This window comes from Anolis carolinensis, chromosome 2 (genome assembly GCF_035594765.1).
Source record: "Anolis carolinensis isolate JA03-04 chromosome 2, rAnoCar3.1.pri, whole genome shotgun sequence".
Lineage (NCBI taxonomy): Eukaryota > Metazoa > Chordata > Lepidosauria > Squamata > Dactyloidae > Anolis > Anolis carolinensis.
The window spans coordinates 171,835,111-171,860,224 of NC_085842.1; the positions used below are offsets into that span (position 1 = coordinate 171,835,111).

At 42.6% G+C, this 25,114-nt stretch overlaps 2 protein-coding genes and 1 long non-coding RNA gene across 5 annotated transcripts in view; 1 reads left to right on the plus strand and 2 right to left on the minus strand.

Moving 5' to 3' along the window:
* Positions 1-2,931: 2,931 nt before the first annotated feature.
* LOC134296362 (uncharacterized) lies at positions 2,932-4,245 on the minus strand. The gene is made up of 2 exons (XR_010003089.1): positions 4,127-4,245; positions 2,932-3,585 (listed from the first exon to the last, which is right to left on the minus strand). It is a non-coding gene; the product is annotated as an uncharacterized LOC134296362 (long non-coding RNA).
* A 23-nt stretch (positions 4,246-4,268) lies between these two features.
* Positions 4,269-17,473, plus strand: ddit3 (DNA damage inducible transcript 3). Of its 2 annotated transcripts, XM_003223625.4 has the most exons (4): positions 4,269-4,507; positions 8,574-8,621; positions 14,107-14,271; positions 16,609-17,473. In XM_003223625.4, the coding sequence occupies exons 3-4, from the start codon at positions 14,131-14,133 to the stop codon at positions 17,029-17,031; spliced, it is 564 nt and encodes a 187-aa protein (XP_003223673.1). In that variant the 5' UTR covers positions 4,269-4,507; positions 8,574-8,621; positions 14,107-14,130; the 3' UTR covers positions 17,032-17,473. The 2 variants fall into 2 exon arrangements, with proteins under 2 accessions (XP_003223673.1, XP_062827170.1); XM_062971100.1 differs by lacking the exons at positions 4,269-4,507; positions 8,574-8,621 and adding an exon at positions 12,500-13,152.
* The window catches only part of mars1 (methionyl-tRNA synthetase 1), a 37,372-nt gene continuing 29,721 nt past the window's right edge, over positions 17,464-25,114 (minus strand). The window contains exons 18-22 of one of the 2 annotated variants that reach the window (XM_008115073.3): positions 23,965-24,148; positions 22,408-22,479; positions 21,240-21,266; positions 20,011-20,079; positions 17,464-17,770 (exon numbers count right to left, since the gene is read on the minus strand). In XM_008115073.3, the coding sequence (XP_008113280.1) occupies positions 17,642-17,770; positions 20,011-20,079; positions 21,240-21,266; positions 22,408-22,479; positions 23,965-24,148 (481 nt within the window). In that variant the 3' untranslated portion in view covers positions 17,464-17,641. The remainder of the gene's footprint in view (positions 17,771-20,010; positions 20,080-21,239; positions 21,267-22,407; positions 22,480-23,964; positions 24,149-25,114) is intronic. The other variant, XM_008115074.3, reaches the window with a different exon arrangement.

Sequence of the window (25,114 nt, forward strand, 5' to 3'; positions counted from 1 at the left end):
ATTCTGTTTGATACCATTGGAATCTGCCATGGCTCAATGCTATAGGATCATGAAATTTTCAATTTGATGAAGCACCAGCACTCTTTGACAGGGAAGGCTAAAGATCTTAGTCAAACTACAACTCCCATCATTCCATAGCATTGAGCCATGGCAGATTGAAATGATGTCAAACTGCATCCAGGATTAGATTGACTCAAAATAAAGTTTGTACAGGTTGGATAGCCTATATCCAAAATGCTTGGGACCAATCATATACTGGATTTTGGGTTTTTAAAAAATATTTGCATCTGCATCATGAAGATGAAACCTAAGTCAAAACATCCAAATTCATTTATGTTTCCTATACATCTTATACACATAGCCTTATTGTATTTCTGTAACACAATGTTTTAAATCATTTTGAGCAAGAAACAAAGTTTGTGTACACTGAGGCATCAGAAAGCAAGGGTGCCATTATGGGTGCTCCTACACTGTAGAATTAATGTAGTTTGAAGCAGTTTAAATCTAACATGGGCTCTCGGCTCAGTGCTAGGGAATCCTGGGAACTGTAATGTGCATCTGCACTATAAAATTAATGCAGTTTGACATTACTTTTTCTGCCATGGCTCAATGCTATGGGCTCATTGTAGTTGCAGATAGGACTAAAGGCAATGTAAAGCTACACCTCCCAGAATTCCATAGCATGAAGCAATGACAGTTCAAGTAGGGTCAAATTGCATTAATGCTACAGTGTAGAAGAAACCGGTAGGAAGGAAAGGTTTTACAGGTAATCTAAAATGCTTGGGGCCAGAAGAGTGCTGGATTTTGGCTTTTACATTTTTATTTTGAAACATTTGCACCTACATCATTAAATAACTTGTAGATAGCACCGAAGTCAAAATACACAGTTCTGTTATGTTTCATATGCACATAATGTATAACCTTCTTTCCTCTCTTAAGTGATTCAAAGCCTGTATTTTTATAACAAAATATTTTCAATAATTTTGTGCACAAAATGAAGTTTGTGTACACTGAAGCATCAGGAAGCAAAGATGTCACAAGCTCAGCTACCTTCATTGTGAACCATTTTGGAGTAGTTCAGATTTCAGATTAGGGATGCTCAACCTGCATAAGTGTCTTGTTAAATGCTTTAGCACAAAGCACTGCTTTGCACTAAAGTGTGCAGTATGCTTTCAAGTCACCTGTTGATTGATGATCCATAAATTTAATGGTGTTTTCTTAGGCAAGGCATATCCAAAGACGTTTTGCCAGTCCTCTGAAATACCGCCTACAGCATCTGGGATTCACTGGTGGTCCAAGTGCTAACCATGTCTGACCTTGTTTGTTTCCATTATTGTAGAGTATCTAGTACAGTGGTTCTCAACCTGTGGGCGCCCAGGTGTTTTGGTCTACAACTCCCAGGAATCCCAGCCAGTTTACCAGCTGTTAGGATTTCTGGGAGTTGAAGGCCAAAACATCTGGGGACCCACAGGTTGAGAACCAGTGATCTAGTACCTTGAGGGTTATTTGGGTCAGAGTGGTTAGTAATGAAAAATACTGCATCATATTCATAGCCCCCAGATGGCGTAGTGGACTAAGTGACTTGAAGGTTGCGTTGCTGACCTGAAAGCTGCCAGGTTCGAATCCCACCTGGGGAGAGTGTGGATGAGCTCCCTCTATCAGCTCCAGCTCCATGCGGGGACATGAGAGAAGCCTCCCACAAGGATGGTAAAAACATCAAAACATCCGGGCGTCCCCTGGGCAACGTCCTTGCAGACGGCCAATTCTCTCACTCCAAAAGCAACCTGACACGAAAAAAAAAATCATATTCATATATGCTGCGGACACCAGGCCCGGTCCAACACGGGAAGCTGACTACGCCCCCGCGTTGGGCGCCATGTTCCCAGGGGGGCTGTTGAGCCCCCGGAAGGTGGGGACAGACCTGGCCCTGCCTCCCGCGCCCTGGCCCCTGCCTCCCGCACCACGTGCCGTGGGAGGCATGGCTGTGCGATGCGGGAGGCGAGGTCAGGTTTGGCCACGCCTCCCACAGCACGTGGCCACATCTCCCACAGCACGTGGCCACGCCTCCTGCAGCGCAGTGGGGGCACAATTTTTTTTTTTGCCTACCACTTTTAATTACCTCAGGCCAGTGACCTTGAGTGAGGTCCCATCTACACTGCCATGTAATCCAGTTTCTGAACCCAGATTATGTGCTTTGAACAGGATTATATGGCAGTATGAACTCAGTATGATGCTGTCATGTGTTGTCCCACAAGGTGCCATTCTATCCCCAATCCTCTTCAATATTTACATGAAGCTGCTGGGAGAGATCCTCCATAGGAATCGGGCGGGGTGTTATCAATATGCCGATGACACCTAAATATATTTCTGCATGCCTTCAAAAACAGCTCCAGCTAAGGATAACGTGTCTCTTCTGAATGAATGCCTGGAGGTGGTAATGGGCTGGATGAGAAAAAACCAATTGAAACTGAATCCAAACAAAACAGGTGCTTGCCATCAAAGGTCCTAATGTGGGGATGGAAGTGTATCAACCAGTTCTGAATGGGGTTGCACTCTCCCTGAAAGACTGTTCGCAGCTTAAGAGTACTCCTGGATCCATCTCTCCAAATGTCAGCCCAGGTAGATGCAACGGTCAGGAGTACTTACTATCAGCTTTGGCTGATGTGCCAGCTGTGCCCCTTCCTGGATCTGGAGGACCTGAAAATGGTAGTGCACACACTACAATAGCAGAATTATAGTGCCATATACTTTCATGGTGCCAATATAAGAAACAGTTGGACAATGACTACGGGTGCTATGGCTTAACATGTTTTCATTGTTTAATTGTATTTATATGTTATCTGCTTTTAACAGTTTGTGTTATGTATTGTTTTTTTGTGTAACTGTAGCATTGAATAATTCCCAAAAATTGGAAGCTGCTTTGAGTCCCCCTCAGGGTGAGATAAAGTGGGGTTATTTATTTGTTGTGTCAGAAGCAAAAAGAGGGTACAAGTTGTAATGTATTTGAAATCACAAAGTTAAAAACAAACAAAACAAATAAAACTATACTAAATGTCCTTTGACCAGCAGCTGGTCACTTGGAGTGCCTCTGATGTTGCTATAAGAAGGTCCTCCATTGTGCATGTGGAAAGACTCAGGCTGCATTATAATAGGTGGTCTGTGGTTTGATCTTCTCCATACTCGCATGTCGTGGACTCCACTTTGTAGCCCCATTTCTTAAGGTTGGCCCTGCATTTCGAGGTGCCAGAGCGCAATCTGTTAAGCGCCTTCCAAGTCGCCCAGTCTTCTGTGTGCACAGGAGGGAATCTCTCATCCAGAGTCAGTCAATGATTAAAGTTCTGGGTTTTAGCCTGCCACTTTTGGACTCTTGCTTGCTGAGGTATTCCTACGAGTATCTCTGTAGATCTTAGAAAACTATTTCTGATTTAAGGTGTTGGCCTGCTGGCTGATACCCGAACATGGGATGGGCCAGAGATGTCAATGCCTTGGCGCTTTCATTGCTGGCTGCTACTTTCTGGCGGATGTCAGGTGGTGCAGTGCCGGCTAAACAGTTTAATTTCTCATGTGGTGTGTGGCATACACATCCTGTGATAATGTGACAGGGCAGAAATATAGTAAATAAAATAAATAAAATATAAGTTATATTGATGATGTTGTATTATTGGTTTGACTTGGTTTGTGTTTTTTCATTAATGGCATTGAACGTTTGACATTTGTTTGTGTAGAAAACTGCCCTGAGTCCCCTTGGGGTGATAGGGCAGGTTAAAAATAAAGTATTATTATTACTATGAGACTGATATATCCAGGCTGGGCAGGAGAGCTCCTCTCCCTCCCCAACAACCACACTTTCCCCAGGGAAGCCTGGCCCTTTAAAGGACAGCTTGGGTGTGGCGTGACGTCATAAAGCCTCTCCGAAGGCCTTATCCTAACGTAGCTCGGCCTAATCCCTCTTCAGCCGACCTCCGGGCCTCCAAATCGCGGGAGCGGGGGGAGGGAGTGAGGGGAAGCCACGCAGGTCCGTTCAAGCGAGCTTCGCGGGCGGACAAGGTCAGGGGCCAAGCCTGGGCCTCGGCCTTCCCCGTCGAAGGTTGCCAGGCCATTGCATCACCCTCCCCGCATGACTCACCGCCTTCCAGACTCGTGACCCTGAAAGGGAGGGGGAGGAGCTTGAGGAGAAGTCACTTCCGGGAGCGACGCGGCAGCCTCCACCTCACTCACGCTGGGCTGGGGGCGGGGCCAAAAGGCGACGGCGACGACGGCCATTGGATGTCGAGGCTACGCCAATGAAAGGGAGCGGCTCCGGCGATTGGTCCGGCGTGGCGCAAGGGTTGCGTCATGCGGCGCGCGCTCAAATGTCTACCCGCCCCCCGGAGCCAGATGAGGCAGTTCGTGTCTGGACGCCGGCAGGAACGCACGGAAGGAGAGAATGAGCAGCCAAGGGAGGATGAGCCAGAGCCAGCAGCAGCAGAAAGGCGGCATCGCAGGCGAGAAGGAGTTTCGCAGGAAGGTGCGAAGCGGCCTTCATGAACTCGTTCAAGTAACGGGTGGGAAGGGAAGGATGTATAACGGGTTTTTTAATTAAAAGAAAAGAAAACGCTCTTTCTAGGCCTTTTATTTCCTCTCCTCTGAGAGGGAAATTCAGAAATAAAAGCCTGAGGGCAGGCGTGGAACGCCTTTGGATGCATTCACACTGTAGAATTACTACCAATATAGGTAAAGGTTTCCCCTGACGTTAAGTCCAGTCATGTCTGACTCTGGGGTTTGGTGCTCATCTCCGTTTCTAAGCCGAAGAGCCGGCGTTGTCCGTAGACACCTCCAAGGTCATGTGGCCGGCATGACTTCATGGAGCGCCGTTACCTTCCCGCCGGAGCGGTACCTATTGATCTACTTACATTTGCATGTTTTCGAACTGCTAGATTGGCAGGAGCTGGAGCTAATAGCAAGTTCATCAGCTCAGCGCTTTAACGCACTTCGCCATTGGGGCTCCTCACTGTCAATATATCTTTATTAAAAATAATAATGCGATATATTGATAATAATTCTGCAGTGTTAATAAGTTCTAATTAATAACAGATACATTAATTACTTTTAATATATCATCATCATTAATAATTATTATATTAATAATACTTCTATAGTGTGAATGCACCCAAAGGCCCTCCACGCCTGCCCTCAGTTTCAATCCTGATATACATAGTACAATAATGTTATGTATAATAGATAACAAATAACTATTAATAATAATATATTAATTATCTTATGTTTATATACATATTAGATATATTATTATTATAATTACTAATGCTAAATGTTTGTTACCTGCCTCTTTTTGTGTTATATAATAAGCTATATATAACAAATAACATTATTATTTTTAATAATGTACGTATAGATTATATTATTATGTATACAATATAAATATATAATATATATTATGTAATTATTATTCTAATTAATAATACTAAATGTTTGGTACTCACCTCTTTTCATGTTATATAATGTTGTAATATGTTATATATGGAGCCTATAGTGGCACGGTGGGTTAAACCCTTGTGCCAGCATGACTGCTGACCAACAGGTTAGAGATTTGAATGCGGGGATAGTGGAGTGAGCACCCTCTGTCAGCTCCAGCTTCCCCATGCAGGGACATGCATGCCTCCAGCCTCCCACAAGGGTGGTAAAACATCTAGGCATCCCCTGGGCAACATCCTTGCAGATAGCCAATTCACTCAAACCAGAAGTGGTTTGCAAGTCACTCCTGACACAAAAAAGTTATCTAAAACAAATAATACTATTAATAATATATTTATTGTATTATACTTATTATATATAATAAAATTTTTGTATATAATATGTGTATGTATACAAACACATAGATATACATTATATACAATATGTTATAAATAATAAATATAATACAATAAATATATGGAGCCCCTGGTGGTGCAATGGATTAAACCTTTGTGCCGGCAGGATTGCTGGCTGAAAGGTTGGCGGTTCGAATCCGGGGAGCGAGGTGAGCTCTTGTCTGTCAGCTCCAACTTCCCACATGGGGACATGAGAGAAACCTCCTACAGGATGGTAAAATATCCAGGCGTCCCATGGGTAATATCCTTGTAGACAGGCAATTCTCTGACACCACTAGTGACTTGCAGTTTCTCAAGTTGCTCGTGACATGAAAAAATTAAAAATGTTTGTTACCTGCCTTTCTTCACAGATCGAGGCAAGGCACAATGTACTTCAGATACATTGATGAAACAACCATAAAAATAAATGTATTTTTTTTAAAAAACATTGAGCAAATATAAAAATGCAATACCGATAAAATGTACATTTAAAATCCATAGTTTAAAATTGGATAGCAATGCAGCTCAATGCTACTTTTAACTGCTATGGAATCAAGGCAGTTGTATTTTGGTGAGGCACTGGGGCTATTTGGTAGAGAAGGCAAAAGTCCTTGGGGAAACTACAGCTCCCATCCTTCCATAGCACTGAGTCATGGCCGTTAAAGAGGTGGATGAATACGTTCTGAGGACCCACATAAAACTGTTCCAGTTCTTGAAAGATAGTCAGTGGATTGAAATACTCTGTGGATGGTACCTTCAGCTGCCTCAAGAGTAGGGAATGGAGAGGGCACAGCATTGCTCTGTGGTTTGTAAAGGCTCTGTGTTTCCTGCTCAGCTTTGCAGAGGAGAGGGCCCTGCCAACAGATCTAGGTGCATCTGTGCTGTAGAATTAATGCAGCTTAACACCACTATAACTGCCATAGCCCAATGCTATGAAATCCTGGGAGTTGGAGACACCAGCACTCTTCATCATAGAAGGCGAAAGACCTTGTAAAACTAAAGCTCCCATGATTCTATTGGCATTACACAACGGTGTCTAACTGCAGACCCTCTAGTGTCCTAAAATAGCTGGCTGCTTATCTGGCTCTGATGCTACATCTTTTTCGGACAGAGTAGCATGTTCTACTGATTCTTGGTGCAGGTAATGCTAGAAACCAAGCTCTATCTATCTGGTCAGGTAGAAATAAATGTCTTGCTTATTCTGAGATGCTGCAATTGCTAAGCCATGTGAGCAGTCCCGTCACATTTTCCTGGAAGGATTGTAAAGGTCCTTGGGGAGGATCTTGGATGACTTGGGCCCCATCTATGCTGACCATTGAATGCAGTTTGGAGCTAGTGGCCATACAAAAACTTCCGAAAAAGAGCATACCAAAGGAAGCCCTTAATGCTTGGTGGTTTGTGTCATCACCACCCGGGCCTCAAACGAGTCATCCAGTTTGAAACTGCATTAAATGGTCAATGTCTGCAAGGCCGTGGCATATCAACTCAATTCTCTCCTTTGGGAAACAGGCTACATAACATTTCCTGGCTCCCTAACTCTGCTGGTTTGTTGCATCACTCGGAGCTGATGAAAACCTATGGTGAATCCCCAGCTGCATTCCCATGGGGTTTGTTCTGGTGTCGCAACATTGCTATTTGATGTGGGGGACTGTGGGGTGTCCAGGGATCTCCCAGGCAGAAATGTGAGGCTAGGAACCAGAGGAGTTTCTCCTCACCCCTCAACTTCAACACATGTTCTCCTAATGGGATTCTTGAGTTCCAAGGGCTCTTTCAAATTACACAATGCTGGTGCTGTGATTTTTCTTTATCTCCACAGAAACATGGGATATGTATTTTGAAGAATTACTTAAAATCTTTCCCTAAAGGACCCCTCCCTAGACAGTAAATCCCAGGATTTCATGGTAGCTAAAGTGGCATTATGGCATTATTAGGCAGCTTGAAAGGGTCCATAGTCTTATCACCCAGCATGGCTGTTGATGGGAGCTATAGTTTTGGAAATTTGGAGAAGAAAAAGAAGCTTGGAGTGGCATTTCTCTCAAGAAAATTGGGTTTTTCAGTACTGTTTCTTTGAGCATCCTCATGCAGCAGCTTTTATGCAAGTGCTTTAGACGTTTTTGTTGAATCTCGGGTTCAAACAAGTATTTAACCAGGAATTAACTGCTCTGGTGTATTTCAAAATTTATGGTTTTGACTTTTTGCAGATTTGACCATTCATGGTTTTGATTAAAATGTTATCCCTAGGAATCTCTAGGTTCTCCAGTGTGACTCAGTGGGTCCCTTTGTGGGAGAAAAGTGGCATATAAGTACAGATTTGTTATTATTTATTATGTGTCTCATAACTTTTCTACAGAGAACAACTCTTTAGATGTCTCTAGGTCCTCCAGTGCATTGCTGTGTTCAGTTTCAAGTAGAAGTAGAACATTGAGATGTGCTCTCATGGATTAAAAAACAGCCATATTTTTATTTGGAGTTTTTCATTTCAGAGGTCCCAGTCCCCCTAACCACAGCAAATGCGGGGTGCTGACTGTCACATCTTAACACAGAGGGAGTGATCTATCCTACTTCTGAGGCGAATTTGGAAAATTACCCTTTTTGAACTATCATTCCCTGAATGCTTCAGGTTGTCAGTAGTAATTGTTGTAAACCGTATTTCAGGATGGGTATGATAAAGAAGACAAAAACATACTGTGTTGTCAGTAGTAATCATGTCTCCTTTCCCCCTTGCAGCTTCTAATGAAGAATCGCATCCTAATACATCATCACACTTGAAAACAGGTAGGAACCTGAAAGCATTATTTGGGCTACTGAAAGAAATGTTGGGCTTGTGATATTAGGGGCTGAGAAATCATGCATACTTGGGAGTAAAGTCTGTTGAATTCAGCAGGGCATTTCGATAAACATAAACTGTATTGCTTACTGTTTCCTGTGCTACACAAAATGTTGTCTTGCAGCTGTATCAAGGGAAATACAACTGTTACTGAGCCAATAAGATATCCTGTTCTATCATCATGTATTACTTGCATTGTACTCCTTTTCTCTTAAGAATGGGATTGAAGACAGTTAATGTTTAAAATGATAGAGGACTGAAATATATAGGATGTGTGGAAATGTTAGCTGTTTGGTTTTGTATAACTGCTGTAAGGTGTGGCTCTGAACATCTGGAGGCAATCCATAAGCAGACTATTTATTGGAATGGCTGGCATCAGATTTCATTTTGTTTTATTTATTTCTATCCTGATTAAAAATTGAGGTTATTTTTTTTACCAGGACAGCTTAAAATACAAGGCAAAACATCCAAACCAAATGTAAACATACAGATCATTTAAATGTGGGGCCTGTGAGCCAGCATGAAGATTTAGCTGAAATAATAATAAAAGTTTGCTGTGTTTCTAAGGTACACAACAAATATTGTGGGCTTTATTTTTTATGCTGAGGTACCCCTAACATGGGTTTTTAAATGAACAGAGTAGGTAGTGATATTGGGGCCCAATTGACCCATCTACCTCAGGTAGCACATGCTGGGAGAACAGGGTCAGATTCCTATCCTTTCTTCCCAAGTTCACTATCTGTCTGTTCCTCTCTGTCAGAGGAAAAACTATTTGTACCCCAGTCTTGCTTATCCCCCTTGGGAGTGTGTGGGACACTGTCCCATTACTAGTTTTGAGGTAAGATTCACCTGCTGGTTTAGGTCATCTTCTACAAATGGAATGGGAAGGAGAGGTTTGAGTAGTAACTTAGCCTTTGGTTCAGGCACCAAAACGTCTTGAATTAGTCCTCCTCAGGGACATGATTTCAGGCAAATCATCTGTTCATATGGACTGCCGGGCTGTTGCCCATCAGAAACAGAGAGCATCATCTAGAGAACACTCGTTATGCTCCTGTAGTTCTGTCGCCTAAGGGAAACTTGGGAGCCACAGCCAAACTTAGCACGAATTGCTACTCATAGTGGTTCTCATTGGAAGAACCAACGCAGCTTGAAAGACTGACATTCTGGCTGGGGATGATGGGAGTTGCATCCCACTACATGAGGGTGCTGGCCTAGGCCTTTCCATAAGATATCCTGGGGAAAAGGAACAGATACAGGCCCGCTGTCACTTTGACAAGCACAGGCAGGCCTGTATCATCTTACTCAGTTTTGCAAGCTGGCTGTGCCACTCACAGCCTGTGTCAGTTTCACTGTCCATCATATTGTGGATGCCACTGTTCTAGAGAGCTTGGATAATTGTCATGAAATCGAGTTAGAATTTGGAGAATCCAGAAGTCTCATAGGAAAGTACAGAATCCAAGGTGAAAGGAAAAGGGGTTTCATTGAGTGTCCATAGCATGGCCAAGCTAGCCAGGGTTCAGAGGAGGAGGAGCTGATGGAGATTGGGGTCTCTGCCTGAGGCACAAGGAGACCCCTAGTTGACCCCCTCCATGTTCAGCATGCAGTCTGAACTTGGTAAGCCATGAAACGGCGGCAAGGCGAAGGGCGCATTGGCGAAGAAGCTTGATTTGACAATCAGCTGTTGTCTCCTTAAACTTGCTGATGTAGTAATAAAGATGATTTTCCCGGAGCAGAGAGGTTTCAGTGCAAAAAGTGAAATAGTAGTTATGCTTAGAATCAGCTCAGAGAGATAAGATATGAAACCGGTGCCAATTTGTTAATTCGTGGTTACGGAGGTCTGGGGATCTCAGTAACCATGATTTAAAGGGAATGCACCTAGCCGGTTGTCAGCGGCTGCCAGAAACCTGGGAAGGAAGAGAGGCTAGTTTCAAGTGGAAAAGAGAAAACTCTCATGCTGGAGTCAAGAAAAAGTTACATAATAACCACCATGCGAATAGAAAGTTAATAGGTATTGATACTTTTATTAGGGCTTAGCTATATTGTTGGGGATAGGGAGAGAGGCAAAAAAAGAAACATATTATAAGCTGCTGTTGGAACACACATTTCATTTATAGGTTGGTCCAGCAGGGCTTTTCTCCAGATCTGCGGAACTCCCTGCTGCAGGTCAGATTGGGTTGAATGCAGGAAGCCTATTCTGTTCGACCTCAGTAGCAACACAAATGATGACTCTGACTTGGTTTTATGGCTTTTAACAGTTTACAATATTTATATGTGTTTATTCGGTTTTTGTATATGATCTATTGCATTTTTTACCTGTTTGTATATGCGGCATTGGGTTTTGCCATGCTGTGAGCCACTTTGAGTCCCCTTCAGGGTGAGAGAAAGCAGGATATAAACATAGTAAATAAGTAAATAAATCTTGGGGCCATCCCTGGTCCCCAAACCAGTATGTAATAAAAGTGAGCAGCAATGAGCTCTCTCTTTTTGAGGAATGAGATAGGAAATGCTCCATGCCTGAGGTTGCAGGAATGCTTGGCCGGCACTCCCAGGCTGTCTCATGACTGATGACTCACTTCTTATTTCTGGCAGGAAGAATTTCCAGTGCAAACGGCTCAGAACTGTTAACTTCTGCCAGGGGTTAACCAGAGCCTGGAATTCCCCTGCATGTCTCCTTATGCAACAAGCCATGTGCCATCAGGAAAGGCCTACAGTTGGAAAGGAGGCCTCAGTTGTTAGATTTGTGGAGCATTTGCCATATTTTTTCAGGCCAGATTTAATTCAGAAAAGCTGTGTGATACTATTTAAGAACACTTTAAAGATAAGGTGCATGCATGGCATATCTCCATGCATACAATGGACTGGCTGGGAATTGCAAGGGTGCATAGGACTGATCCAAAATACAGTTCCCTATGTCAGTGTCTACATAGCTTTTTTTTCTCAATAAGGACTCATTTCTCAGGAGCCAGTGAGGTGACACTTAAAATGGTGAAGCAGCTGCTGCTATCTTAGAGCAACTTGGAATGATGCCTAAAATTAAGGCTAGTCAGCCTTCCACATTATCATGATCAGTGGTTCTCAACCTTGGGTCCCCAGATCTTTTTGGCCTTCAACTCCAAGAAATCCCAACAGCTGGTAAAGTGTCTGGGATTTCTGGGAGTTGTGGGCCAAAAACATCTGGGGGCCCCAGGTTGAGAACCACTGCTCTAGAGTTAGTGGCATAGGGCCCCCGCAAAGGTGGAAAAAATGGTTACTATAAAATCACTTTTTAATATGAGGGGGAAACCCCTATTTTAGAATCTCTAGATCCCTAGCACGATTCTGGCAGATATTGACCACAGAGTTATGCTGGAGGATCTGCACATGCCTGAAAAAGCATATTCTAGGAATCTACAGGTCCTCCAGCACAACTGTCTGGTGGAACTTGATCGTAGCGTTATGCTGGAAGACATAGTGGTTCCTAAAGAAAATGTATTAAATCTGCAGAAGTAAAATCCAGAAGTGTGGAGGGCCAACTGTATACATTTGTATTTAATCTCCACAATAAAAAGCTCTAAATGTTTTGAGCTACAAACCCTGTAGACCCACCCATGTCTATTTTCCACCGGGTTTTGATGTTGTCCCTGTTTCCTGCTTTGTATGATGGCTGCAGCATGTGTCTTGACATCTCTGGGGCAAAGGGGGAGGAACTTGCAAGGCGTGTATTAGATTGATAGATTGATTAATCTCTGAACATGGGAAGCTGCCTTGTACTGAGCCAAAGCATTTGCCAATTAGCCCAGTATTGTGAGCTTAGACTAGTCATCTCTTCAGAGTGTCAAATCAGGATTCTTTCCTAACTATGGGAACTGCTAGTGGTTTCCCATCAAAGTACTTTTTTCGTGTCAGGAGTGACTTGAGAAACTGCCAGTCACTTCTGGTGTGAGAGAATTGGCCATCTGCAAGGACGTTGCCCAGGAGATGCCTGGATATTTTACCATCCTGTGGGAGGCTTCTCTCATATCCCCGCATGGGAAGCTGGAGCTGACAGACGGGAGCTCACTCTGCTCCCCAGATTCGAACTGCCAACCTTTCAGTCAGCAGTCCTGCTGCCACAAGTGTTTAACCCATTGCACCAATGGGGGCTCAAAGGCTCAAAGTACTGAGCCAGCCTTTCTTTGCTTAACTTCTAAGCCAGTGTCTTGAAATTAGTATTTTAAAAATCACCACTTTAATTTTATTTTCAATGCACTTCTTTGTAGCTGTATGGATAACAGCCTTAACAGCATCTGAAATAAATCCATATTGAATTTATTAACCCATTTATGAACTGTTCTATTAGGGCATTGTTCTAAATGGAACCAGCAGGGACCCTGGTTCTGGAATGTACACAATTCCAGTCAGTTTAGAAGCAAAGCAGTAATGAAATCTAGGCAGCATTGCTGAGGGACCCAATCTCAAATCCTGTCAGGGTGGTAAATACTCACAAGTGCAATGGTGGAGGTATTTCGTTTTCTTCTTGGCCATTAGCAAGCTGTAATATGGTCATAATCACATGAAGGATTTGAAGGCTTATGGGTTCCAAATGTTTGGTTCAAATACAGTTCTAAATTAACTGAGTTCCTAAGGACTTAAACTCCATACCCCGTTCTTTATTCATTCTCACCAAGGCATGCCAGGGCATTTTCCTTGGCCAGTCACAATTTGTTGCAGAACTCATATACAGCACTAGATCTACAAGGCAACCATTTTGTGACATTGCCACCTGGAGACTTGTAATCATCAGCCATCTGCAAGAAGTGGTTTGAAAGAGGGAAAAAATATTTCAACCAAAATTGTTCCTACAAATCTGTTAAACATGTAGTCTTTTTTTGGAAACAGGTTTTGAGAGCTTACTCAAAATGAACATTGGTTTTATGTGTGCACATGTGTCTACTGGCTGGATGATGATAGGTCTATACCTGTCTTTTAAACATTCAGCATTTTATACCCTACTCTTCACTGGACTTCTCTTTGGGATTAGGTGTTGCCTCAAATTATACAATCAGGTGAGGGTTAATACCACTGTCAGCTTAGGTAGCCTAGGCTTTTTAAAGCAAATACAATCAGCTTAGTTTTAACATAAATCAGAAAAGGATTTTGACCTCAGTGATCAGATCTCAGTGTGAGGTTTTCGGGTTAAACTGCAAATAAATAAGGTTTTGCTTGATCCCACTGAGAATGTTCTTTGTTTAAGCCATATAATTGTACCAAGGCACTCTTCCAGTAGCCAAGGCAGAATAGGAAGCTGGCTGCCCCATAGAATGGGAGAGATGTCCCTGAAAAGGAGTTGTTTTCAAAGGTATAACCATGATGCAGGTGACTAAAGAGAGATGCTTGACTTAAATCTTGTTCATGTTACAATTTCCTCCAAGTTTGTTGATAACACCCATCCCTTTCTTCTTTCCTTCCTTCTAGGTACAGCCTGGCATCACCTAAACAATGATGGCAGAGTCACTGCCCTTTCCTGTGGGTAACCCTGTGCCCACCTGGGACCTGGAGTCATGGTATGAAGACTTACAAGAAGTGCTCTCCTTGGATGTGAGCAGCAGGACAGACCCCCCAGTGGGGGGACAGGAATGGGTGAGTCAACAGCAGGCATCAGTTGGTTCTGCCGTGATTTTCCAGGTCACTTAGTTTACTATGCCCTAGAAGATGGGTGCCTATGGCTCACTTCTGCCTGCCCTTTTATCCTGCTTTAGAAGATAGCTTGCACTTTAAAAATGGGCAAAATGTCCCTTTGGCATCTCAAAAGACATTGGGAATCTCTTTTAGACCCAAGCTGGAGTGGGGGAACATACAGCAGCCAACCCATTTTTTGGGCTACAACTCCCATCATTCCTGTTTGTGGTGGCTTAGTGAAATTACCTGCCCACTGCATTATATCTACAAAAGTGTGATCCTCATTAAAATGCAAGGCAGTCAGGGCTCCTGGTCCCTGGTATATACACCTTTTAAAAATGCTAATATTTGGATTCTTCAGGTTTTGGCAGATTCAGTCCTCACTTCTTACTATCTTAAAATGTGTAGAATCTTGATTAAAATGTTGAATATGTCTACATTTATGTGTGCTCATATCTATTCCTAGTAACACAATCCTGTGCATGTCTGAGCAGAAATAGGACTGGGTATTTATTTTTAAGGTGAAATTACCCTAGGGGAAATGGGGCAGGCTACAAATAAAGTTGCTATCATTACCCCCTTTACAGATAACTTATGTAAATGTAGTTTGCAGTGATAATGAAATAATAATGGTGAAAGAGAATGCAGGTGAAACTGGGGGATGGGTTTAGGAGAGGGATAACAGCAGTATGAGTCTATACATCCAGGAAGACAAATTAAGTATCGGACCTCCTTTAGGCAATCTTTTTCATTCTGCTCATTACATTTGATGTCCACAATAAATGCAAAGCATTGATGCATAGGCAGTGGCTTTCCCCATAATAAGTGGGCATTGGCAGCCATGGGAATATCTCTCCCTTCCTTTACTCCTACAGTGCTGAATCATGGTTTCTACTAACTAAAATATCAGAAGTTGCTATCTAACCACAGAACTGGGTGCAAACAAAGCAAACAGATACATTCATACTGTTACATAACCCTGTCTGTTAAGATGTAATGGCTGGGATCCTGTGTCATTTATAATTAACTTTTTCTAACTCAGTCCTTCAAACCCTGGCAGAAGCAATATTCAACTATGCTCTGATCATTAGCAGAATTCTCCTTCTCCCCATGTAGGTTGAGAATATGAAGTAGTTCTTGTGAATACCAGTTATTGTAACTATTATGCATGATTGTCACTGTAACCTTGCTCCAACATACTTTATAGTAGGATGTGGCGGCTACTATAAAGTATGAGGAGGAGGTAGTGTTCCCTCACTACTTCGCGGTTCACTTTTCGCAGGCTCGCTGTTTTGCTGTTTTTTTAATAAACACTAAAATAATAATATAAATCATAAAAAATTATGATTTACAGTGGTGGTGGTCTCAGTCGAGTGAGGGCGGTGGGGCAGAGAAGGAGCCCAAACGGCAGCGAGAGAAGGAGGCGGTGCCATGTTCCCCTGTCTCTTTCTTCGCTTCCTTCCTTCCTCTTTCTACTTCCTAAGGAGAAGCCTAGTTCCCTACTTCGTGAATTTTCACTTATCGCGGGTGGTCCTGGAACATAAACCCTGCGATAAGTGAGGGAACACTGTACATTCTTTCAGCAATGAGAGCACAGCTGAATAGTTTTCATCAGGTTTTGGGGGATCAGGAAAAGTACAGTATAGTACTTAATACCAGCTAATCCTTTATTGTGCCAGTAGTATAGGTGAAGGTAAAGGGCCTTTCCCACCACTGCATCTTGTTTACCTATAGAAGTAGGATATGCTATAGGAAGCTATGGGATCGATGCAATGTTTTAAATGCCTTAATGCCTCAATGTTAAACGTTTTAATGTTTTATGGTGTGTTTGATGATTTATACAGTTTTAATTAGCTAATTTCTGCTTATATGTATTGTTTTAGACTTGTAATGTTTCTTTTAAATGGTTGTAAGGCATTGAATCTTTGCCATTCAATGAACATTCATGTTGAACTGCTTTGAGTCTCCCTCGGGGTGAGAAAAGCGTATATAAATGAAATAAAGAAATAAATGCTGCCAGGAAACAACTTGCCAAAGTTTGCTCCAGCGAATACAGGCATCACACTTGGGTTTAAATGAGTGGTTAGGGGAGTGTGGTGGTCCTAAGCGGTTTTCAGGCCTGGAACCCCTATTCAACTTTTAAATGAATCATTGGGGAGGACACTAGCTTGACCACATTGTAACTGCTTAGCCATTATTTGAATACACAATCTAATACTAAACACTCTTTGAGAGATGAGGGGAGAGAGCATGTACTCTGCCTTAACCATACCTCGCTGCTATTTCATTTCCTCACAGGAGGAGTTCAGTCTTGATGATACACCTCTGCTGTGGGACTTGGAAGCTTTGGGGACCCTGGAGCCCAGTGGAAGCCCAGCAGCAGGAGCCTGTGAGCTGAGCCCTCATCTCTCCACGGAGCTTCTGGGGCTGCTGGGTGAGGAACCTGTAGGTGCCCCCGAGTCGGACTCTAGTCGCAGTTCTCCTCCCCAGACTGGGACAGATGAGGAAGAGGTGTCAACCAGTCGGAAGAGGAAACGGAGCAGACAGCCCCAAGGAGGCAAGAGGCAGCGTGGCAGAGAGCAGGAGCAGCAGAACGAGCACAGAGTGGCTGAGCTAATGGCCCAGAATGAGCGCCTCCGGGAAGAAATAGAGCGCTTGAGCGCTGAGGTGGAAGCGACGAGAGCAGCCCTCATCCAGCGCATGGTGAGTCTAAAGAGTTAAAGGCGCCGGAGCACATCCCATCTGTCTTGAATTGATGACAACTCACAGTGGACTAAACAGAGTACGACTCCATTCTTTTCAACCACAGCATCAATGACTGACCTGAAATAGTATGCTGAAAGAAAGGGGAAGGGACACCTGCTTATGCAACAAGTGCATCTGTTACCACTGCATGTTAGGTAGCTTGTGGGACATCTGACTTTGGATGTGGCAAAGTGAGCTTGCCTTGCAGAACTATGTACAAAGATCATGAGGGTGTTCCTTGAGCCAACAAACTTTCCTTGATTGCTCCGGTCAGCAACCAGCACCTCTGCCAACTGGCTGAACTGTTTTGACTTTACCCTCTTCCTCTTGTAAAAGTTGTGTATATGTCAGTAGATAAACACTATTATGCTTTATATCTGTACATGTAAGAAAATAAATGTTACACCATTTAATGTAACTGTTAAAGATCTGTATTATTCATAATTAGAAAATAAATCTGATTATATCGGATTACATCAAAACAGTGGAGTAGAGCAAAATAGAATGTGAACGTCCCCAATCTCGGCAGAATAGGGCAAGCACTGCCACAAATCAAGACGGGCTCAAGTCTATGGTAGAGAAGCTGTCACTTTTTCTTTTTCTCCTGGCCCCCAGCCAAGCTGAGCTGTTTCTGGAGTTCACCCAGTTTTGAAACTGCTGCATCTATCTGCTGCTTCTCAGCCTTCTGGGCTTTCAGCTGCTGCACGTAATTATCCTGCAGAGAGAACTGGCTGTTAGTATATAGCAAGCTTGTACAAAGGAGGCCGGCAAGTTAGAAGTAGGAAACATTTGTGAGGAAACAGTGTTGGATGTGCTTTTCCCTGCATGTTCACACAGCGAAATTGCAGTAGCTAAAACTTACATTCACAGCAAAGGTCCCCACCATTTTTATTTGAAACCCAGAAGCCACCCTGGATATCAAGTAAAGTGTGTGTGCTGCTTGCATTTGACAGGTTCCAAGTTGCCACCAGGATATTACGTTTTTGCATCTGTCCTATCTTTCTAATCTCAGCCAAGAAGAAAGAAGGGGAAACTTTTACCTTGCTCTGATGAATAGATGTTGCTTCCTAGTTGCCTAGCTCTGGGTTTTCAAAGCCGCAAATTGGGAGAGGCAGGTGTGGGTGAGTAGAATTGTGAGCTGTGGTATGGGTACACTTGCTAGTCACCCCAGCCCCACCCACAGAGGGAAGCAGCAGTGATATGAGCTCTTGCCTTCACCTTTTGGGGGTGGAGCTTTGTCACACTACTGCCTTCTGTGTGACTGCACCTTTGAACTTTGAAGTTACTAAGAGTAAATTACTCAGAAGGACCAACTGGTCTGGCAATTGTAGCTTGCATGCTACTCTGCCCCTAGGAATGGTGCATAGAACAATTAACATCAGGCAATTCTCAGCTTTTAAATTTAATGAGTTCAAAAACAAGAACTAAAATGTGTCACCCTTGAAGACATCATCCAAGACAGTGCTTTTAAGCCTTCCCTCAGCTGCTTGCCCAGTTTAGACATCTACAGTCTGAACCAGGGGTCCTCAAACTAAGGCCCGGGGGCCGGATGCGGCCCTCCAAGGTCATTTACCTGGCCCCCACCCTCAGTTTTATAACATAATATTTTATATCAGTTTTAATAATATAATATATTGTATATACATATAATATTGATAATAATCTTATGTTATACAATATAATACTAATAGTAATACAGTAGAGTCTCACTTATCCAACATAAACGGGCCGGCAGAATGTTGGATAAGCGAATATGTTGGATAATAAGGAGGCATTAAGGAAAAGCCTATTAAACATCAAATTAGGTTATGATTTTACAAATGAAGCACCAAAACATCATGTTAGACAACAAATTTGGTAGAAAAAGTAGTTCAATACGCAGTAATGCTAGGTAGTAATTACTGTATTTATGAATTTAGCACCAAAATATCACGATATATTGAAAACATTGACTACAAAAATGCGTTGGATAAACCAGAATGTTGGATAAGGAGTGTTGGATAAGTGAGACTCTACTGTACCATATAATAATATTAATTATATGTTATATATTACATATTATATAATAGTATAGTGGTATAGTTCAATATAGTAATATATAATGCTAATATAGTGTTATGCTAATAATATAATATATTGTATGTACATACAGCTACTCTGAGTCCCCTTCGGGGTGAGAAGGGTGGGATATAAATGTAGTAAATAAATGCAGTAAATAAATAATTAATTTTAGACTTAGGCTCAGCCAAAGTCTGACATAACTTTAAGGCACACAACAACAACAACAACAATCCTAATTAACTTGACTATCTCATTGGCCAGTAGCAGGCCCACACTTTCCATTGAAATCCTAATAGGTTTATGTTGGTTAAAATTGTTTTCATTTTTAAATATTGTATTGTTCTTTCGTTGTTGTTGTTGTTGCACTACAAATAAGACATGTGCAGTATGCATAGGAATTTGTTTTTGTTTTTTCAAATGATAATTTGGCCCCTCAACAGTCTGAAGGATTGTGGACCGGCCCTCTGTTTAAAAAGTTTGGGGACCACTGGTCTGAACCATCATTTGCCCTGTAGATCTTTTAAGACTCCATCTCTTATCCACCTCTGCCCGGACAATGATCAGTGATGGTGGGAATTATAGTGCAGCTCTATTTAGAACAGGTATCATCAAACTGTCCCTTCAGCTGTATGGGCCTCCAACTCCCAAAAGTCCTAGTCAACTTACTCAATTGTCACAAATTCTGGGAATTGGAGGGCGCGTCTGACAATGCCTGATTTAGAAGGCCAGGAACATGAAGCAGAGTAAGAAGCTTCACAGCTTAATTTTTTGAAGCTTCAGTGAAGAGCTTTGTTCAATATCTCATAAGGCTACAACAGCTGGCTTTGGGAGAGAGGTGAGCAAGTAATCCTCAGGTGCAATCGGGCCAACTAGTTTAATACACTTTAGCCATACCTGTTTGGCTACTTCTTCCTGAAGTGTTTTTGATCCCAGTGTTGCGTCACAATTTGCAGCTGCTTTTTGCTTGCAGGGAGAAAAAATTAAACCAAATTAGCACAAGAAACTTTGTTCACCAACCAGCACTGTCAGACCTCCATTTATTTCTCCCAGCTTCACTACCCCACATGGCATTGCCCAGAATATAAGGAATGTAAGTCTGCAGTTGGACAGGATGCAAGAATAAATGCAATTTTAAAGAAATCAGAGCAGAAGTGTCATGCCTTTTAACACCCTTGTGTGGCAAGACTGCTAACCGACAGGTCGGTGGTCCGAATCAGGGGAGAGCAGGTGAACTCCTTCTGTCAGCTCCAGCTCCCCATGCGAGGACATGAGAAAAGCCTCTCACAGGATGGTAAAACATTAAACATCCGGGCGTCCCCTGGGCAACTTCCTTGCAGATGGCCAATTCTCTCACACCAGAAGCAACTTTCTTAAGTCGCTCCTGACACACACAAAAACAACTCTAAATCAGAGAAATTGGGCAAGGGCATCTTTTGTTCCAGTGGGTTTCGATTATCAGACGGAAAGGCAGAAATGATTAGCAAAGAAAACGTAGTTTTATGTCTTTCGGGCTGTGTAGTCATATTCCAGAAGTATTCTCTCCTGACGTGGAGAGGATACTCTGGAACATGGCCACACAGCCCCAAAGACGTACAACAACCCTGTGATCCCGGCCATGAAAGCCTTCGACAACACAAAAAGTAGTTTCCCCTATATTTACAATACTCTTGCCCTCCACTAGGAAGAGTGGAAAACAAAGTTGGGGATTGGGTGGCCTGCTAGATGTAGTTGAATTGGGAGTTCTTGTGATTCCACAGCATTGCCTGGGATCCTGGGAGTTGCACCCAAACATCCAGATGGATGTGCAACTCCCAGTGTGGTCCAATCCGACTCAGAAGATAGTACTGTGTAAATGAAATCTCTTCAATGACAGGTTTAAAGGCTGGGCTATAAAGGCATCCATAGTCATATAGCACCAGTTCATATACCATGCCTTCACATGCTGCACATGTCAGATGCAAGACATAGCAAAGAGACAATTATGGTTAGTATACCACTAATAGATTTGTTTCAAAGAAAGGAGCTAGGTTAGTTAAAACTGTGGAAGATATGTTTCAGTGAAGTCTTAAACCCACAGTCCACCCCATGCCTCAAGAGTTCCTATGGCAAGCAGGAAGTTTTACCTTAGGCTTCAATGGGAAGTCTTCAAGCTGGAAGAAGACAGAAGGGTGCAGGACAAGAACCACAAAGAACAGAAGGAGGCAGGAGAAAGGCAAGCAATTAGGTGCTGCAGCAGAGGAAAGAATTTTGCAAGCAATCTAGAATACTACAGGAACTCTACCATCACCAAGAGCAGCAAACGGGAAGCAAAGAAAGCTTCCTAATGCTTGGGCCACAGGATCTGTCCTCTTTCAGACAGACATACAGTTGTCTATCACAGAGAAAGTGATACATTGTGTTTTGTGCAAGTAGTTATCCTGACAGGACCAACTGAAGATAAGCTGCTCCAAGTAATGGTGCAATTGGCAGCTTTTTTTGAGGTAAGATTAGGTCTGTGCCCTTCCAAGTAATGGAATGATCCATTGACACCTAAGGCAGGAAGTTAGTGGAGGCACTGGATCCCACCTGCAGATGCTGTTTGGATGGAAGTGTACCAGAGTTGGTGAGTCAGGCATAGATACAAGGCTAGCCTCCTTGCATTGGGTATCCAGGAGACATTTGGCCATTTCTACTTTAATTTACTGTAGTAAACAGTTTGGGAATTTCTGTGTGTACAGAGAAAGAGCAATGGCAAAGTGTACAGCTTGGATAGGATGTTGGCAAAACACATGACATGCTTTCCTCGCTGGCCCGTCAGCAAGAGTGCTATTTCCGTACATCTCTCATGATTATCTCCAGGGATCAGGTACAAAAGGGCAGAGTGGGATGAGTTTTACAGCATCAGGAAACTAATGCGATGCTTCAAGCCCTTCTTGAGCACTTGGCAATCCCACTTTCTCCCCATAAGCTGAGGCACCCTCTATGCTCCTAAAAGTGTTGCTTTCTCTTCCTAGTTAGTAAATCACACCAATTATTCCCAACCTTTGAGCCTCCAGGTGTTTTGGACTTCAGCTCCCAGAAATCCCAGCCAGCTTACCAGCTGTTAGGAACAGTAGGGCTGAAGTCCAAAACACCTGGAGGCCCAAAGCTTGGGAACCAATGAATTATCCTACGCTTCCCTGAGTTTCAGGGGAGAGGGAATGGAAATGCTTTGGTACACAGCAAAGAATATGTTGTATGTTAATTTCATAATACCACATGAGGCCTTTCCTGTGAAGTCCTACATCCATTAGCTCTGCCACCTCTCCTTACCTGGCCACCACCAAAGCGCTTCCGCAGGTTTTCAATCTGTTCTGCTTCCAGCTTCTGGAACAGGGGGGTTACCTGGTGGAAAATTAAAAGTCGTATGAAAATCCATATGTTACGTTACAACTGTGCTCTGTCCTAACAGGGCATGTGTTTTGTATGCTTATCATGTGAGCAATACACATCCTAAGAAAACATATTTTTCATATTTTCTCAGGGTGCAAGGAAAAGGGACAGATGTGAGAAAACAGTATGGGCAGAGCTTGCCCTTCTGTCTTCACCTGTAGCTGCCATCCATGGCTATCCTGACTTTCTGCCACAATTCCATGTTTTGGTTTGTTTGTAAACCAAGTTCTATTTAAGGGCAGATTGTTCCCAGGCTGTTGCACCAATCGGACAAACCACTAGACACCATTTGAAAGGACTCTAGTGCAGCTCACTGTATTGGTCTGATTGATCGTCATAGATCATGAAGGAATTCTGCCCACACCAAGTCCAGTTAGAATTGATTGGGTCTTTTCAATCTTTCATTGTAGGAAATGACTTAACTCATTGGCACAATGGGAGTATTTCCTCCATTTACCCTCCATCAGGCATAGGAAGGAGGAGGAAGACTCAGAATCACAACTGTGAATGGAATTGTATACGCGTACACACACACACACGTCCTCTGTTCAGGGATCGAGATTTGGAAGATGAATCTTTTTATGTCTCACCAGTGGAAAGAAAATTCACTATAGGAAGAAGAGGACTCTGGGGTGGAAAATACCAACCCTGGCATCAAGTCAAACATGTTTTTATTTCATAAAAGCCTTTGGGACCAAATCGATTTTACTCAAAACTTTACATGAATTACAGTTTTAACACAGCTTCAGTTAATTATGAATGTGTTTTAATTTGCAATAGCTCCCAACAAAGGATTCCCCCACACAGGAATTAGCCAGGCCTTGAAGCTGCAAGGCTTTTCAATGCTAATCAAGGGGATTAATTGCAACATTCACATTTGTTTCCATGAGGCAAGAGTTCTTTCTCCCACACTGGACTTTCCACAGATATATAAACCTCCCTTGCCTAGATTCCAATCTATCTCACAACCTCTGAGGATGCCTACCATAAATGTGGGCGAAACGTCAGGAGATAATGCTTGGGGAACATGGCCATACAGCCCGGAAAACTCACAGCAACCCAGGTTGAAATAGCTTGCTTGTTTACTTTTTTTAAAACAATTTTATATTGTTCAAATTGGCTAAACCAATTGTACTGCACACTGCCTTGAGATCTTATGATACAGACCAGGATATTTAAGAAATCAATACTTTGATAAATCAGTATTTGTTTCTCAATTCCAGTTATTACAGACCTTTCCATCCCAATGTGATAGAAGGCTATTGCTGGAAACCACTTTATTTTAATGAAGCCATCCTCCCCAATCCCCATCTGCAGCCTGGCACGGTACAGCCAAGAAACAGATGTACCTTCTCCTCTTCCCATTTCTGAGACCTTAATGAAAATTGTGCCATGGTTCCAGGACAAGCTGAAATGCCTCCACCCGGCAGAACCTACCGTGCCAATCTGATGTCCAGCAGGCAAAGTGCAGACAAAATCATTGCTCACAACATTGTAGTCGGCAGGAATGCTCAGCTGTTGCTGGATAGTTGCACTCACGTTGGGCATGTAGGGCTGCAAGACGACAGACAGCAGGGAGGCAATATTGACCGCCACCCCGATCACAGTACCTGCTCGTTTCCTAGGAAGAGGAGACAACTTTTATCAGTCCAGGGAAAAGAAAACCTTGGGCAGGAATAATAATAAATAAACCTAATAAACTTTTATTTATTAGTCAACTCTATCTCCCCGAAGGGACTCAGGGCGGTTTCCAAACATATGGCACCTATTCAATGACCAAAGAAAACTACAAAACAATTTACATCAAGACAAAGCACATTAGACAATATAAACAACCTAATTGTAACTTAATAAACAAAATGATGACCAACAAAATAAGACTAACAATGAAAAATAAATAAAAATAAAACATCATAAAATACAAAAACCCTGATAAAACACATTAAATTAAAATCTATATATATAAGAGTGATGGCATCACGGCGACCCACAAAACAACAAAACTACAGGCCCCCCAACCTCGAAATTTGACAACACAACCCATCATCCATGCCTCTAGGTTGATACAACAAAAAGAAAAGAAAAATAAAGTCCTAATTAGAGAGAGAGGAATAATTGCTTTTATCCAATTGCTGCCAGTTAGAAGGCTAAGCTCCTCCAACTTGGTCTCCTAGCAACCCAATAAAAAAATAATAAAAAACACTAAAAAATGATACAATAAAATACTATAATAACAGAAAATAACTAAAAATAATACAAGAAAATAATAAAATATAATAAATAAAAATATAACTTACAATAAAATTAATTAAAAATGCAAATAACGTCAAATAAAAATTACACAACAATTTTTAACCAATACCACCACCACTTTGCCACAGCAACGCGTGGCCGGGCACAGCTAGTAATATATATATAAAACTGAGTACATTGAAACTCCATCAGGTGAGGTTCAGGAGTCTAATGGTCAGGAGTAATAGAAAGGACCAAGGTAAAGGTAAAGGTTTTCCCTGACATTAAGTCTAGTCGTGTCCGACTCTGGGGGTTGGTGCTCATCTCCATTTCTAAGGCGAAGAGCCGGCGTTGT

Bases quoted from the DNA above. Each gene is read 5' to 3' on its own strand.
- ddit3 (XM_003223625.4), top strand. From the start codon at position 14,131: ATGATGGCAGAGTCACTGCCCTTTCCTGTGGGTAACCCTGTGCCCACC. The intron at 14,272-16,608 runs GTGAGTCAACAG...ATTTCCTCACAG, and splicing joins CAGTGGGGGGACAGGAATGG to GAGGAGTTCAGTCTTGATGA.